At 48.1% G+C, this 15178-nt stretch overlaps 1 protein-coding gene across 1 annotated transcript in view; it reads right to left on the bottom strand.

Moving 5' to 3' along the window:
* The window catches only part of ABCA2 (ATP binding cassette subfamily A member 2), a 106089-nt gene extending 92448 nt beyond the window's left edge, over nt 1-13641 (bottom strand). Inside the window, exons 1-2 of the mRNA XM_081179576.1 lie at nt 13524-13641; nt 13024-13296 (exon numbers count right to left, since the gene is read on the bottom strand). Coding sequence (XP_081035702.1) covers nt 13024-13089 — 66 coding nt within the window. The 5' untranslated portion in view covers nt 13090-13296; nt 13524-13641. The remainder of the gene's footprint in view (nt 1-13023; nt 13297-13523) is intronic.
* Between the last annotated feature and the right edge of the window lie 1537 nt (nt 13642-15178).

Genomic DNA, 15178 nt, shown 5'->3' with positions numbered 1-15178 from the left:
TGTTCAGTGGTGGCTCCCCAGTTGTGGAATGCCCTCTCCTAGTGAGGTCTGCGCATCTGTCCCCATCATCATTAACTTCCAGGAGTGGAGTGTTAAAAACACTCCCAGGCATTTGGTAGCTGAAAAAGCATGTTCCAGCCAACACTGATATCTGTAACTGCTTTTAGAACCTCTTGATCTGTTTTAGAATGATTTTGCTTTGTTTTTGCTTTGTAATAGTTGTGTGCCTTCAAGAGGAGCATAGGTGAGATATAAATTCTATAAAGAATGATACAGACAAGAAAATAGCTGTGATGAGAAAATGAGACTTCCAGGTTCAGAGGTGGTCTACTTCAGAATGCCAGCTGCAGAAGGGTAACAGCAAGAAAAGAGACGATGCCTTTTTGCTCTGCTTCTGGGCTCCCCAGAGGTTCAAAGTTCATAGCAGTGAGAAACAAGATATGCTGGTCTCATCCAGCTGAGTGGTTTTTGTTTCCGTTTAAGTATTTTCTAGTGGATGTTACATGCATGGCAAAGGCAAATGCCTGATTTTCAATATGTCACCTCTACTCGGAGAAAGGTCGCCCTTTTGCAATATGAGCATGCCTTTTCACCCCGTTTCGCTTGCAGACAGGGCTGTGATAAACATTCCCTTCCTTGTTCCTATGCCAGTTCACGCCCAGGGAAAACCCCCTCCTATCAAAACAACATCACCTTTGCTCCCTCAACCAACGCCTAGAGTCGGCACCTGTTCCACTTTTGTTGTGAGGTGCAGAAATGGTTTCAAAGCTCCCACACAGAAGGGAGGAGAAGAGGTGGACATCTACTAAGTGACAGTTTTTTTTTCCAAAACTCCCTCTCACATCTCCATGGGAACAGCATGGGGAGAGTAGTGCCCACCCTAGACCACCTGTTCCTCTGAACAAGTCAGGTGTTCAATGCCTTTTAGCTGGAACCCCGACCTAGAAACAGTCCGGGTTTTTAAAGTACTGTATTGGCCTGGCTTGTAGCCTCACTTTCCCCCCAATTCCGACCATGGAAAGTTAAAATGCAGCTTATATTTGCAACCTTACAGTATGCAGGTAGGAGTGTGGGGCAAACAGTGCCAAGAGTTTAGGTATTTTTTCTTTTCCCCCCCTCCCCACCCACAATTTTAAAGTTGCGGCTTATATTTGGGTGCGGCTTATATTTGGGCCAATATGGTAATAAAAGTTAATGGCTCTTTTGTGCAAAAGCAGAAAGCGGTTGGCCCAAACAGTGCGAGTCCTACTCAAGAGCAAACCTCTTGAGTAATGGGCATGGCCAACTTAGATCCATTAAATTTCAGTGAGCAGCACTCAGTTGACTATACTCCCCTCTGGGACCACATTTACAAAGCATTATGATACCACTTTAAACAGCCATGGTTTCTCCCAAAGAATTATGGGAACTACAGTTTGTTAAGGGTGCTGAGAGTTGTTTGGTGACTCCAGTTTGGAAGAATAGTGTAACAATCAATCTCTCTTTGTGGGTAACTCTGAAAGTGTAGCTCTGGGAACAGAACAGGTGTCGCCCAAGAACTCTCAGCACTCTCAACAAACTACAGCTCCCAGAATTCTTTGGGAGAAGCCATGGCTGTTTAAAGGGGCAACATAGTGCATTATGTAAATGGTGTGAATGTGGCCTGTGTTCCACTCAGGTCCTGCCTGTGGGCTTGCCATTGGGACATCTGGTTAGCCACTGTGGGAACAAGATACTCATCTAGATAGACCCCTTTTGGCTTGATTCAGCCAGGCTGTGTTCTTAGGTGGTACAGTGGTAGAACATTTGCTTTGCATGCAGGAGGTTACAGCTTCAACCCCAGTCATTTCCAGGCTGGGAGAGAACCCTGCCTGAAACCTTTTAAGAATCACCGGCAGTTGGTGCACACTGTGTAAACTATTGGTCAGACTTGGTATAAGGCAGCTTCCCCGCTCCAGAGCCCACGTCAGTCCTGTGCACTGCTTTCCAGTCTTCAAAACCATTCAGGAAATGTTCTCTAACCCCTCTGACTACCAACTTCAGCTGAACTCAAGAAGGGTGTCACTAGCAATTTAACAAAGGAAGTTCAGTTGGAGCCCTAAGGGCATTTCACAACATACAGGCCAACTCTATGGGGCTGAGGACAGCTCAGTCTATCTGTTCCCCTAGTATGTGGGGACAGGGCTGAGCCCACCCCAAATTTTGAGGTGCCGGGTCCTGTCGGGCCTTCCCGCTGCAGCAGAGGGACTTGTTGGGCCTCACAACCTCCTTCTGATGTGTGTGACATCACACATGTTGCATGTGTGACATCACACACGTATGCCACACAGAACTCAGTGCCTCTATTTCACAGGGACCAAGTATTGGTACAATCAACTCTCCAAGAGTTATGAATAAATTCCTTTGTTTGTTTGTTTTTAAAACTGCCTTCAACCTTCTGGCTCATTACCAGCAAGGAAAGTCAAACCATTCAGACTGCAATAGGGCCCAATGCTGGTGTGACTTGCTCCTGCAATTGGGGAAGGGGGTTGCAGGGGGAAAGAGAGAGAGAATGAACCAGCTATCTGCCCCAGTTGTGCACTGACCAGAAATGGTTCGCCACTGTTTCTCCTGCTTCAAAACCCCCCACCTTTTAAATGTGGTCGTAAGGAAGTTGGCTTGTAGCTCAGTGGCAGAGCACCTGTTGTGCAAGCAGACGGTCCCTGTTTCAATTCCTGGCAACTCCAGGTAAAAAGATTGGACCGGGGGTGGGGGGTGGGGAGACCCTTCTCTGCCTGTGGCCCTGGAATGTCACAGCCAGTCAGGGTACAAAATACCAGGCTAAAGAAGTGAATTGGCTTGATCTGGTTAAAGACAGTTACTGTACATATGTTAATCCAGTGCTTTCCAAAGTGGGCAGGGGAATAATTGCGGGGGGGGGGGGGATTGAGGGGCTAAGAGGCAAGGTCGTACCTCGGAAGTCGAACGGAATCTGTTCCGGAAGTCTGTTCAACTTCCAAAATGTTTGGAAACCAACGTGTCAGACGTTCGGGTTCCAAAGAAAGTTTGCAAACCGGAACACTCGCTTCTGGGTTTGCGGCGTTCAGGAACCAAAACGTTTGAGTCGCTAGGCGTTCGTCAACCAATGTACGACTGTATTCTGAACAACGCTTTTTATAAAGTAGGGACATTAGGGATGAGCTCATGGAACCAAGAGGCTGATGGCCTGAAAAAGTTAGGGGAACAATGAATTAATCCCATATTCATCACCCTCAGATGCAACACGACTTTGCACTTGCCCCACCCGCCCCCACCTCAAACCAGAGCTTAGATTGGATGCTCCTCAGGGCAGAGAGCTGTTTCTGATGCTCGGTGTACTGAGTTAAACACTTGGCTAGTTCAGATGACAACCTTGAGCTAGGCTGAGAACTTTGAGAACTTAAAGAAAAGTCACTTGATCCAGGGCCAGTCTGCATATATATTGGCCTATTCCGACCTCTTTTTCTTAATGGTGATTGCTGCTGCTCAGGCTGCACGGAAAAAGCATTTTGGTTCCAAAAATTCATTCTGATTGTACAGATAAAATAGAACTGATAGAATTCTACAGCATGTGTCGCTAGTGTTTGGAAACAGTCCAGATCCAATGATCCCCAGATGGTGGAGATGTCAGGCACCATCCTGACACCCAGGCATCTTCACTTTGTCGCAAATGCACCTGGCGCTGGCTAATTTCGAACACCCCTTAGATAAATAACAATTCACCAGGCAGCAACCACACAGAGAAACTCCACTTAATGGCTTCAAAGCCTCATGCTTTCGGCTTTCTGACTGGGAAGAGAGCCCACGGAACAAACACACAGTGTGCCTTTAACAACCCACACGAGCTGCCCTGGCAGAACTGGGCAGGACCCACTGCTGCAGTTACTGCTGCCTCAAGTAAAAACAAATCTTCTTTTGTCCTTGCTGCCAAGCCAACTTTAGCAAACACCCGCACACACACCTTCATAAAAACAATAACCAAACAAAGGGACTCATTTCAAGCTGGCGAATGCTTTCAAATCTCCACCATCTTTGCTATTTATTTCTAGGGCACTTTTCAGAGGTTGCATGCAAAACAGCAACATATAACATACATGGACGTGCAAGGGCCAAAGTGCAAGATACATGGACGTATAAGGGCCAATGTGCATTGGAGGAGCATACAATTTGCATGCAAAGAACCCCAGGTTTAATCCCTAAGTACGTTCAGGTAGAAAGCAAATACTTCCGAGGGAAGAAATAGTATCACCTTCTTCCACCTTGGTCAGGCCCACCTGCAGTCCTGTGTCTGGTTCTGAGCACCACAGTTTAAGGAGGATATTGACAAGCTGGAAGGTGTGCAGAGGAAGGCAACCAAGATGATCAAGGGTCTGGAGACAAAGTCTTAAGAGGAACGATTGAGGCAGCTGGGTCTGTTTAGCCAGGAAAACAGGAGACTGAGAGGTGATATGCTAGCCATTTTCAAATATCTGAAAGGTTGTCACATGGAAGATGGAGCAAGCTAGTTTCCTGCTGCTCTGGTGGGTATGACCCGAACCAATGGATTCAAATGACAAGAAAAGAGATTCTGACTAAATGGTAGAAAGAACTTTCTGGTGCTTTGAAGGTGGTGAATTCTCCCTCATTAGAAGCTTTTGAACAGAGGTTGGGTGGGCATCTGTGAGGTGCTTCCAGGGTAACTAGATGCATTGCAAATGAAAAGTGATGCCCACTGAGACCTCTGGATTGCCCAGAGGAAGTCTGTGGATGTAATTAGTAGTTCTGGCTAAAAGAGTGACCGCGGGGCAGGGGGCCCAATCCACCACATACGGCATACTGGGTCCAGAAAATCCTCTTGGCATCTCATCAGAGTAAGCTCTGCTAGCCAGATCTTGGTTTTACCCCCCTCCCCAAAATTCAACCTATTTTTTCATCTAAACCAGCAAAATCACATTTTCAAAACCAATCTGTTTCATGGTCCTGGGTCCCAAGCTTATTAAACATCTAGCACCAGCTTACCAAACCCTGACTATTGGAATAAAAACAGGCTTTGTAAGAACAAGAGAAGGAGGAGAAGAACACTGAGTGGGGTGGAGGGGCTGTTTGTACCAAGACCCTGCTCTCAGCTTCCCCTATCAAAGTCAAAAGCAGATGGTGCAGAAACTCCTTAATCTTAGAGTTTGAAATACGTATCTTTTCATAGTGCCGCCCTCCACTTTAAAAGTGGGAGTGTGTGAGGCCATTGGCAAGGTCAGGGATATAGCTGATTACTATTTTTATGGAGAGAAAGGGATTTTAAGAGTCAGGAAGGCACATTTGCCATTCCCTGTAGCTCCTGTTAAAAGCTATTATTACAATTAATTTAATAATGGCTTTCTAAACTTCTCAATGTAATTAACACAGGGGTGCCCAAACTTTTTTCAAAGAGGGCCAGATTTGATGAAGTGAACATGCATGAGGGCCGACCAAAGTTCTTAAGCTTTTTTTAGGATTTTACCCCAGGAGGTAGACTGCCACGGGGGCTAGATTAAATCGACCGGCGGACCGGATTAGGACATGTCTGAATTAACACATGGGATTATTAAAAACAGTTAAAAACACAAGAACAAATACATTTCAACCAAGGCTAAAACCATAAGCGGAGGACACTCATGGTGAAGACCCATTCATGCAGCTGGGATGAAAACCTGATGGAACAAAAATCTGTCCCACTTCTTCTGGTGAGTGCAGATAGTGGGCACCTGCAGTATCTCAAACAGGAATGCCGTTCCACAGGACAGGGGCAGCCACACTAAAAGCCCTGCTCCGAGTTACTGCGAAGTTGGCTCCTGAGGTCTTTGGAGCTTGCAGGAGAGACTCTCCCACAGACCACAGCAATTCACTGGGTGCATAAAGGGATAAGCCTTTCTCTCAAGCAACCTGATTTGTTTAGGGCCTTGTATGTTAGTAACAACACCTTGAACTTGGCCCGGTCACAAATTGGCAGCCATTGAAAATCCACAAGCAATGGTTTATTATGCTGGTGATAGTAGGGCCCCACAATCAACCTTGCCTCTGTATTTTGTACCAGCTGCTACAGCCTCCAGACCAAACGCAGCGTAGCCCCACTTAGCTCCCTGAGCCTCCAATCGCTCTCTGGTCTCCAGGGACACTTCTCAGCATGCCCCTTCTTTTCTGCATGATGCTGAGAACTTCTAGAGAGTAGGAGCAGTGAGAGAGGGTAAGACTAAATTATCCACTACGGTCTGCAGGTGCCCTCCTTGACTGCGCCTAAGCAGATGTCCACGGGGTGGGAAGCTGCAGAAGGGCCTTGTCTTTTGTGGCCCCTGCAACATAGAAAACACTCCGTGCTGGGATTCAGCCAGCACCAACAGCTGGGTGGTTAGCCACCCACTAAAACCTCCTCTATTCAACCAGCGTTCTTCCCCTTGACCCACTACTGCAAGCTCCTAAAATCACAGAATCGTGGCGTTGGAAGGGACCCAAAGGGCCATCTAGCCCAACCCCCCTGCAACGCAGGAACCACAACTAAAGAATCCCTGGCAAATGGCCACCCAACCTCTGCCATCGCCCTTGGTGTTATTAAGACCTTTTGCTTTTATTTGAACTTCTTTGCTGCTCTAATGTAAACTTCTTTGGTATTTTCTGAAACAGGAATATAAAAATTATTTTAAAAATGTTATTCCATTACTACTACTACTACTTCCTCTTCTTGCACTTAAATCAGGCGTCCTGACTCCCTGATTTCTCAAGTATAAAGAAACCCCTGAAAAGTCTCCAAGCTGAAGCTGCTGTGCGGCCTGGTTGCTGCTGCTGCAGCCTGTCCTGTCCTGATGCATTCAGTGCTGCACCTCGGTGCTGGAGGAGAGAGAGAGGACACGGCTGTCGCAGCAGGATGCGTGGCTGAATCCACTGTGGAGTGAGCCCCAGGGTCCTTCTGGGAGAGGAGGCAGCACAAACAGTGACAGCACAGCAAGGTCACAGCCATCTCACCTCTGGGATGCAGGGCCAGGCCAGGCCCCAGGTGTTCCCTTCAAAAGGCATCAGAAACACAGGCTGGACTCTCCCCCCCCCCCCCCCCCGCTGCAACCAGGCGCTCTCTCAGGAGCGCCCCCATCACATTCACCTGCTCTCAGGGCATACTGGCTCCTTTCCAGTGGCGGCTCCAGCATTCCATACAGTCGTGTAGAGTTGGACGGCACCCACAGAGTCATCTAGACCAACCCCTGGCAATGCAAGAATTCACAGCCAAAGAATCACTGACAACCTCCCATGAAGACGAGGCCACTAGCTTCCAAGGGAGTCCACAGTCAAACAGCTCTTACTGTAGGAAAGTTCTTCCTACTGATTAACCAGAATTGCCTTTCTTCTAACTTGAATCTACTGGTTCAGGTCCTGCCCTCTGTAGCAAAAGAAAACAGGCTTGCTCCATCTGCGACAGTCCTTCAGATATTTAAAGATAGCTATCCTCTCGCCTCTCGGTCTCCTCTTCTCCAGGCTAAACAAAATCCAACTCCCTCAACCGTGGCTCTTAAGGCTTGGTTTCCAGACCCTTGCTTATCCTGGCCTCCCTCCTCTGCCAGCTTGTCAATATCCTTCTTAAACTGCGACGCCCAGAACTGGACATGGAACTCCAGGTGTGATCCGGCCAAGGCAGAATAGAGCAGTGCTATTACTTCCCTTGTCCTGGGTTCTAGACTTCTATTGATGCAGCCTTGAATAGAACTGGCCTTTTTTTGCTGCTGCATAACACTGTTCACTCATGCTTGGAGGACCCCTGCAAGAGGCCCCACTCCCTGGGGGTCAGTGCGCTCTCTGAAGCAGATCCCAGGGACTCTTGCAAAAAGGGCCCCCCTGCTGGGGTGTAGCTGTTACTTGGCTAGCGCCCAACCCTGCAATGCTAACTCCACCACACATGTTTGCTAGCGAAACCAGCAAAAATATCTCACACAGAAATTAATTAGCACCTAAATCAAACTGCAATCACGCACACACACAAACTCAGAGACATCCAATGAAGCAACTGAATCTTGGACAGGCAAAAGAAAGGACTTCTTCACGCAGCACATAGTTAAACGATGGAACTCCCACAGGAAGCAGTGAAGGCCACCAATTCAGACGGTTGTAAGAGAGGATTGCACAATTTCACTGAGAAGGCTAGCCATGGCTTCCAGCCACAATAGCTGCGCTCTGCCTCTGAAGTCAGAGGCAGTAGCACATGGGTAGGAAAACTAAGGCCCAGAGGCCGTATCCGGCCCAATCACCTTCTCAATCCAACCCGCAGACGGTCTGGGGATCAGCGTGTTTTTACATGAGTAGAATGTGTCCTTTTATTTAAAATGCACCTCTGGGTTATTTGTGGGGCATAGGAATTCCTTCATTCCCCCCCCCCCATATAGTCCAGCCCCCCACAAGGTCTGAGGGACAGTGGACCGCCCCCCTGCTGAAAAAGTTTGCTGACCCCTGCAGTGGCGCTTCTGAATGCCAGTTCCTGGAAACCGCAGGAGGGAGGAAGAACAGAACCACAGAACTGTAGAGTTGGAAGGTACCCTGAGGGTCATCAGTTCCAACCCCCTGCAATGCAGAAAACTCAACTAGATCTTGCATGGCAGGTGGCCATCCAACCTCTGCTTAAAAACCTCCACGGAAAGAGAGCGCACCACCTCTCGCGGATGCAATAACGCACCAAGTCAGCAAACAGAATAAAAACCTACCAATAGGCAGAAAACCCAATATAGCAGTAGGCTCCTGTTGTACCCACAAAGGCAATGTGTTGCACAGGAAGGCTCAATTTCTACACTGCAGCTAATGCTGGTAAATACACCTTGCCATACACACAAAAACACACAATGTGGGCAAAAGGGCATCTTTGCATTCTACTTGTAGTTATGTGTTGTGTGAAGAGGAACTTCCTCTCACCTGTCCTGAACTGACTGCTAATTGATTTAATTGATGCCCCAGCTAGGTTTTAATATTACCCCTCTTGGCTTTCTCCACACAATGCATCGTTTTACTTACATCATGCACCTCCAACCCTCCACCGCAGGCTTACTCAACATTCTACACCCCACACCTAAACCGAAAAGCGTCAAACATTCCCCTGAATCATTTTGCTCGCTCTTTCCTGCACCTACAATCTCATTTTTTATGCAGGGCAACCAGAACTGTACGCAGCATTCCAAGTGCAATTATATAGATTTATATAATTCTAATACTGGCAGGTCTCGTTCCTGGTCAGTCGCCACCACTTCAGACCCCACAAGTGTGTAAGTGAAATTAGGTAATTTTTGTGTGTCTTAATGTGCATCACTTTACACTTGCTTACAATGAATTGTATTTGCCATTCTGCTACTCTTTCACCCAGTTTGGAGATAAGACCACCTCACAATTCCTTTTTGCTTTAACCACCACGAACTATTTGGTGCCACCAGGAAACCTGGCCACTGCACTGCTCACCCCTAACTCTGGATCGTTTATGAAGAAGTCAAAAATCATAAGAAATCAGATCTCTGGGCAACAAGGCCACCATGTATTCTTAGCTGAAGCAGCAACTGAGCCTCTTTCGGTGATAATGCCTCTTTACCTAACAACATAGACAAGCTTGAACCATCACTGCGCAGTTATGACCACTGGTTTATTCCAAGAGAATAAATTATGGGAATAGTTCAGTCAGCAGAGCATGACGTAGTATAAGAGTTGTGGGTTTGAGCACCACACTGGACAAAAAGATTCCTGCTTGGCAGGGGGTTGGACTAGATTGCCCTCATGGCCCCTTCCAACTCTACAATTCTATGATCAAACCCTCCTGGAAGCCGCAGTCAGACTCACAAGCACCATTTCCACATTCTAGCTGTGTGGAGTTATTCAACGACAAAACCAAGGTACTCAGAACATGCTCAGAGGTACTTTCTCTGTACCACCAGGCCCCAGAAACAGATTCCAACCCTGAGGGCCTGGCCCCAGTCTACTTTTGTTTTGTTAACAAGCTCTCCACAGAGTTAATCACCCCAGAAGCAAAATATTACACTGGCTACCTAGGAAGATCTGGGTTCATCTTGCAAAAGTCCTTCATTAGAATGCACATATATTAAAGGGAAGAAAGGAAAATCAATGCCCCTTGCTGCCTCGCTTCAGCAGAGGATTCCAGCGCAGTGTCAAGAAGGCTGAACTAGGGAAATGTGGCAGTACCCCAGACTCATACAGGACGCAGGTAGAAACCACTGGAAGAAAGGCCAACACCTGAGCTTTAGAATCTCTTTTTAAACACCAAGGCTGAGCCCTTCCCTGTTATTCGAGTGCCCAGTGCAGATGCACAGAGCTCTTCTTCCTAACCCCTGAGACCCCCCATACTTTAGATCAAATGGAAGGTCATAAACTCTTCAGACAAATCCAGCCCCTTTAAAAGGCGTTGGTGGCGCCAACTCAGAGGTATCAAGGTAAGTATGAAAAGTGGCAGCCTCGGCAGGCTACTTTGCCAGGGGGCGGTTTGGGAAGGGCATTGTCCCTCGTCTCCCCCACCCCACTTCCCACAATCCCCCTTCTCAAAACAGCCTTCCAGCAAATTTGGTTGCCGACTAAAGTAATGTGGGACAAGATAGACCCCCCTCTCAAAATGAATCCATACACTTGGGGGCGAAAGGAAGAAGGAATCTAGCAAGGGTCAGGATAAAGCCCCAATCATTTCCCACCTCTCTCTCAATCTTTCTCATATATAACATCAAGCAAAGCTGGACTGGATGGTTTGACAAGTAGGGAAAGAAGAAATTTTTAAAAATAAATGGAGAGGGAGGGAGGGAGACCTGACCCACATAAGATTGTCACAGTCAGGGAATTTGGGGGGTGGGGGGAGAGCGGTGGAGCAATGAGACCTGGCTGCTGGGGCAGGTGGGACGTGGGAGATGAGTCAGTTAAGAGGCACCCTAGAGCAGGGACCCACAGCTGGTCACAGCCAGCCCAATCTGTGCAGCAACAGAAAGTATTTCTCTCCAAACAACATATGGAAGAGGATGTTGATAATCTGAGGAGGGGCACACCTGCACCAGGTGAGAGCTGCAGGAGCACCAGAACACTGCCTTTGCAAAGGTGGTGCCCACAGCAGAGATTGGGATGGATAGATGGATGGGTGCTAGCAGCCTCCCTGCCCCCACTCTTTATCCTATATTGTTTATAAATAGACCACCTGCCAGGCTTTGGAGGCCAAGCAGCCACCAGGCCGCTGTGCCGTCAGAGGGAGGGAAACAGATCACAGCCAAAATCTCAACCATGGCATGCCACAGGAAAATTTCCACAGCCTTGCGCTATCCTGCTCTGTCTCGAGACAGGGCAACTGCCTGGGATCTGGGCTGGTTGTGCTTCACTTTTGGAAAGGAAACCACAGAACCTATGCCTCCATATTTTTATATTTTTTATATTTAGAAGGCCAGGCAACTCCTTCTAAAAGAGGGAGAATTATATATCCCTCATTAAAAAAAGGCACTCTTAAGCCAGATCAGCAGTCCATCTGATCGGTATTCTGCCAACAGACACTGGCCAATCAAATGCCCCAGGGAGGCTCACAAGCAAAGCATGATGGGAATATCCATCCCATGCTGCTGTTGATGCCCAGCAACTAGTAACTAGAAAATTTACTCTCTCTGGTAAAGGAGACTGGAAGGTTATCATAACCAGAAGCTGCTGATATGACTATTCCTTTTAACCTTTATTTAAAGAGGCACATGAATTTTACAAGCAATCAAGAATTCCTGTGGCAAGGAGTTCTGCATGCCAGAGAGTCTAAATATAGACCCAATCCAGGGGGGAAACTGGATTTAAATCTCATTTTAGCCTCCATCCTCCTAAAATGACCCAACTTTTAAAGGTGTCAGTGAAGCTATCTGAATGGTGCACCCCAGTATTCTTCAAGACAATATAAGGGACCCAAAGAGCCCCATTCAGACACTGCCTAGCGTAGCCCAGACTCTTCATCAGCACCATGCTCTACCAACTGAGCTAAGTAACTGGAATGCACTCATTACATGCTTCTCATACCTTTTACATAGGAGAGTGGGGTAAAAATGGTTGGATATGTTTATTTATTTTTTTAACCCACAAATATTTTAAGAGAGATACATTTTGAACTGTGCAGTTAGTAGATACCCCTCCCCACAAATAACCCCATCTATCTCTTCTTTTGAGCCACGTAAGCACCACAGGGCAAGCTGTTCCACAGGTTAACAATGTGTGGGGCAAGGAAATGCCTTCTTCAGCCCTGTTCACCTTTCTGCCTCACATTTAGGAGGTGAAAAGTGTGTGGGGGGGGGAGCAAGGAGAAATCACACCCCAGATGTGGATGAAATGTTGAATGACCACATTCCGAAACTAGAAGACTCAACCTCAACCAACCTTTTGCAGGTTAATCCGCAACAACTGCAAGAAATAACTAAAAATTAGTGGTGGGGAGGGCAGGGTCTATTGAGGAAGCAAGGAGCACCCCCCCAACACCCAAAACAGCACTGAGCTCCTAACCACCTCCCAATTAAGGGGGGGGGTCCTTCACCCCCTCTCATCCTAATCAAGAAAACAGGAGTGCTTTTCCTGCACCCAAAGCAAAGTAGGGATGGAAGAATCATCACAAATCTCATTTCTTGTAGTCAAACCAGAAGTGGGGGGGGGGGCGGCGGAAGGTGAGAGACCCCTGTCCCAAACACAGACTAATCAGAAGGGGCGGCTTTCTCTCAGCACCCCATTACCCCGCTTGCGGCCTTAATGGAGTTGTGGCTTTTTTAGGGGAAGGGTCTTTCCTAACCCCAGTAGAAAATTGTCTTTTTTTTAAAAAAAAGCAAACCATACTTGTTCACAGCCTGCCCGGTCCTCCGGGGGCCTTGCAGCCCTGGTCCTTAAAAATAAAAGGAACGGTGTTGCGGGGGGTGAGTTCCAATCCTGCCCGCCCACTCCCACCAGCATTCGAGTCCCAGCTCTTTGAAGATAACTCTTCCCCCCCCAAAAAAAGAAAAGAAAACCCTTCCGCCAACTCCCCCCGCACAACCCCCCGGCCCCCCCTCTACTAACCGGACTCCGTCGCTTGAGGGTAACATTCTTCCATAGCAAGAGATACAACTGGTGCAAAAACCCCATCTTGGCTGCTCCGGCGAGGCATCAGCTGCAAAGCATTGCGGGCAGTGGAGGCAAATCGGTGGGGAGAGAAGTTGGGGGCACAGCCCGGCCTACCGAGAGGTCTTCTGAGCCGAGGCTCCCCGGCTCCCCCCGCCCGAAATTGAAATAAAAGCCGGCTTTTGATTCAGCGGCAATAGCGGCGGCCTGGCGAGCTTTCGGCTTTGTCTCCTGCAGATCAGGGGTGGGAAGGAAAGCGGATATTATCAGGCACCCTTTTTTTAAAAAAATGGAGCGGGGCTGGGAGAGCTGGGAATCAGCCTTTTGCAACCCGGTGCAAGGCAGCAGCAACAACAACAACCCAAACAGCCAACCCCGCTAGCATGCAATTGAGAAACTGCCGGTCCATTTCGCTTCCCAAGGAAGCGGGCCCCCTGGCTATCTCCCCTTGGAATTACCGAGCACACATCTGCCTGCCTGCGCCTGCCAGTCTCCGGTGTTCTGCTGCTGCTGCCGCCGCCGCTGCATTGCCTTGCAAGCCTCTTAGCCCGCCCCTATCCCAGCGCCAGGCCCCGGCCTCTTAAAGAGGCAGCGCAGCAGCAGCTCCGGCTCAGCTGGGCGGGGGCGCGGACTCCGGGAGAGGGATAAAGGAAGATTTGCGCTCCTGGATCACCGAATGGATTACCAGCCGGCGTCACCCCCCTCCGCCCCGACAAAGACCTGGTGGCGGGAGAGGAACAGATTGACTCTCACTCTGCAGCCCTGTTTAAAAAGCATTTCCTGCAGATACGCGCTGCTCCGCCGCCCGCTTCTCCCTCTCTCCTGAAAGATTATATGTCACAATTAATCTGCTAATTAAATAACCCATCCTGCTTCTGATGGCGTGGGCTGATGCAAAAGGAAGCTTCTGCCCTAATAGGGAACGAGGTCGCATTTAAGGTGCTAGAACCCTTTTAGGTGGTTGAGGTAGAACCACGGCCCCTGTATAAAGGACCAGGACTCCTCATCGCCTTCCAAAGAATCTGGGAACTGTAGTTTCTCCATCCACACAGCTACAATTCCCAACATCCTTAACGAAGCACATACAGTGGTACCTCAGGTTACAGACGCTTCAGGTTACAGACTCCGCTAACCCAGAAATAGTACCTCGGGTTAAGAACTTTGCTTCAGGATGAGAACAGAAATTGTGCTCTGGCGGTGCAGCGGCAGCAGGAGGCCCCATTAGCTAAAGTGGTGCTTCAGGTTAAGAACAGTTTCAGGTTAAGAATGGACCTCCAGAACGAATTTAGTTCTTAACCCAAGGTACCACTGTACAGTTTCCAGGGTTGCGGGGGGGGGGGAGCAGATACTTGTGCTTTGAATTTAATGTGCAGATCCATATTTAAGCTTCTGTGCAGGTTTGGGTGTGCGGTACATGATAATGTTGCTCAGAGTAGACCCATTGAATAGGCATGATTCACTTGGGGTTCTTATTACAAAAGAATTTCAGAAACAGACTTGAAAGAGAAGTTGCTGAATTACAACTTATCACTAAACTGAAAACTATGGAGAGACCTGGTCTGAATAGAGATTTTGGATTCCCGTCTCATATGCTAGTCATCTGCATACGATCCCTTGCTTTTTCCTGTAGGACTAATTGCAGTCCTTAACAGTCGTCAACAGGTTTACCATTGAGTCAATCACCCATCTCCCACTACGCTCCTGAGAAAAACCCCACCCCACCCTCCCACTATATATAAGGGTCTAGTGCAGTGTTTCCCAACCTTTTTTGGGCAAAGGCACACTTGTTTCATGAAAAAAATCTCGAGGCACACCACCATGCCAGATGGGGAAAGGTCACTTTTTACTTATGTAAAAATAAAATAAAAAAATAGTAACAGCATAGAAGGTAATGGTTAGGCTAGCATCCCTCTTCCAAATATGCTAGGTTTTTATTTGCAGGGACAGTTCTACATGGGAAGGGGAAAGGAAAGTTAATAGAAGGAAAGGCGGGTGGGAGAGAAAGAGAAAGAAAGAGGGAAGGAAGGGGGGAAGAGAAGTGGAAAGGAGGGAGACCGAGGCGGGGGAGAAGCGTCTGGAGAGTTGCTCCGAAGTTTGGGGGGCCGCGGGGGTG

Source organism: Podarcis bocagei, assembly GCF_964188305.1.
Source record: "Podarcis bocagei genome assembly, chromosome: Z".
Lineage (NCBI taxonomy): Eukaryota > Metazoa > Chordata > Lepidosauria > Squamata > Lacertidae > Podarcis > Podarcis bocagei.
Note: the sequence above shows the minus strand (reverse complement) of the source record. Positions and strands in the feature narration are given on the sequence as shown.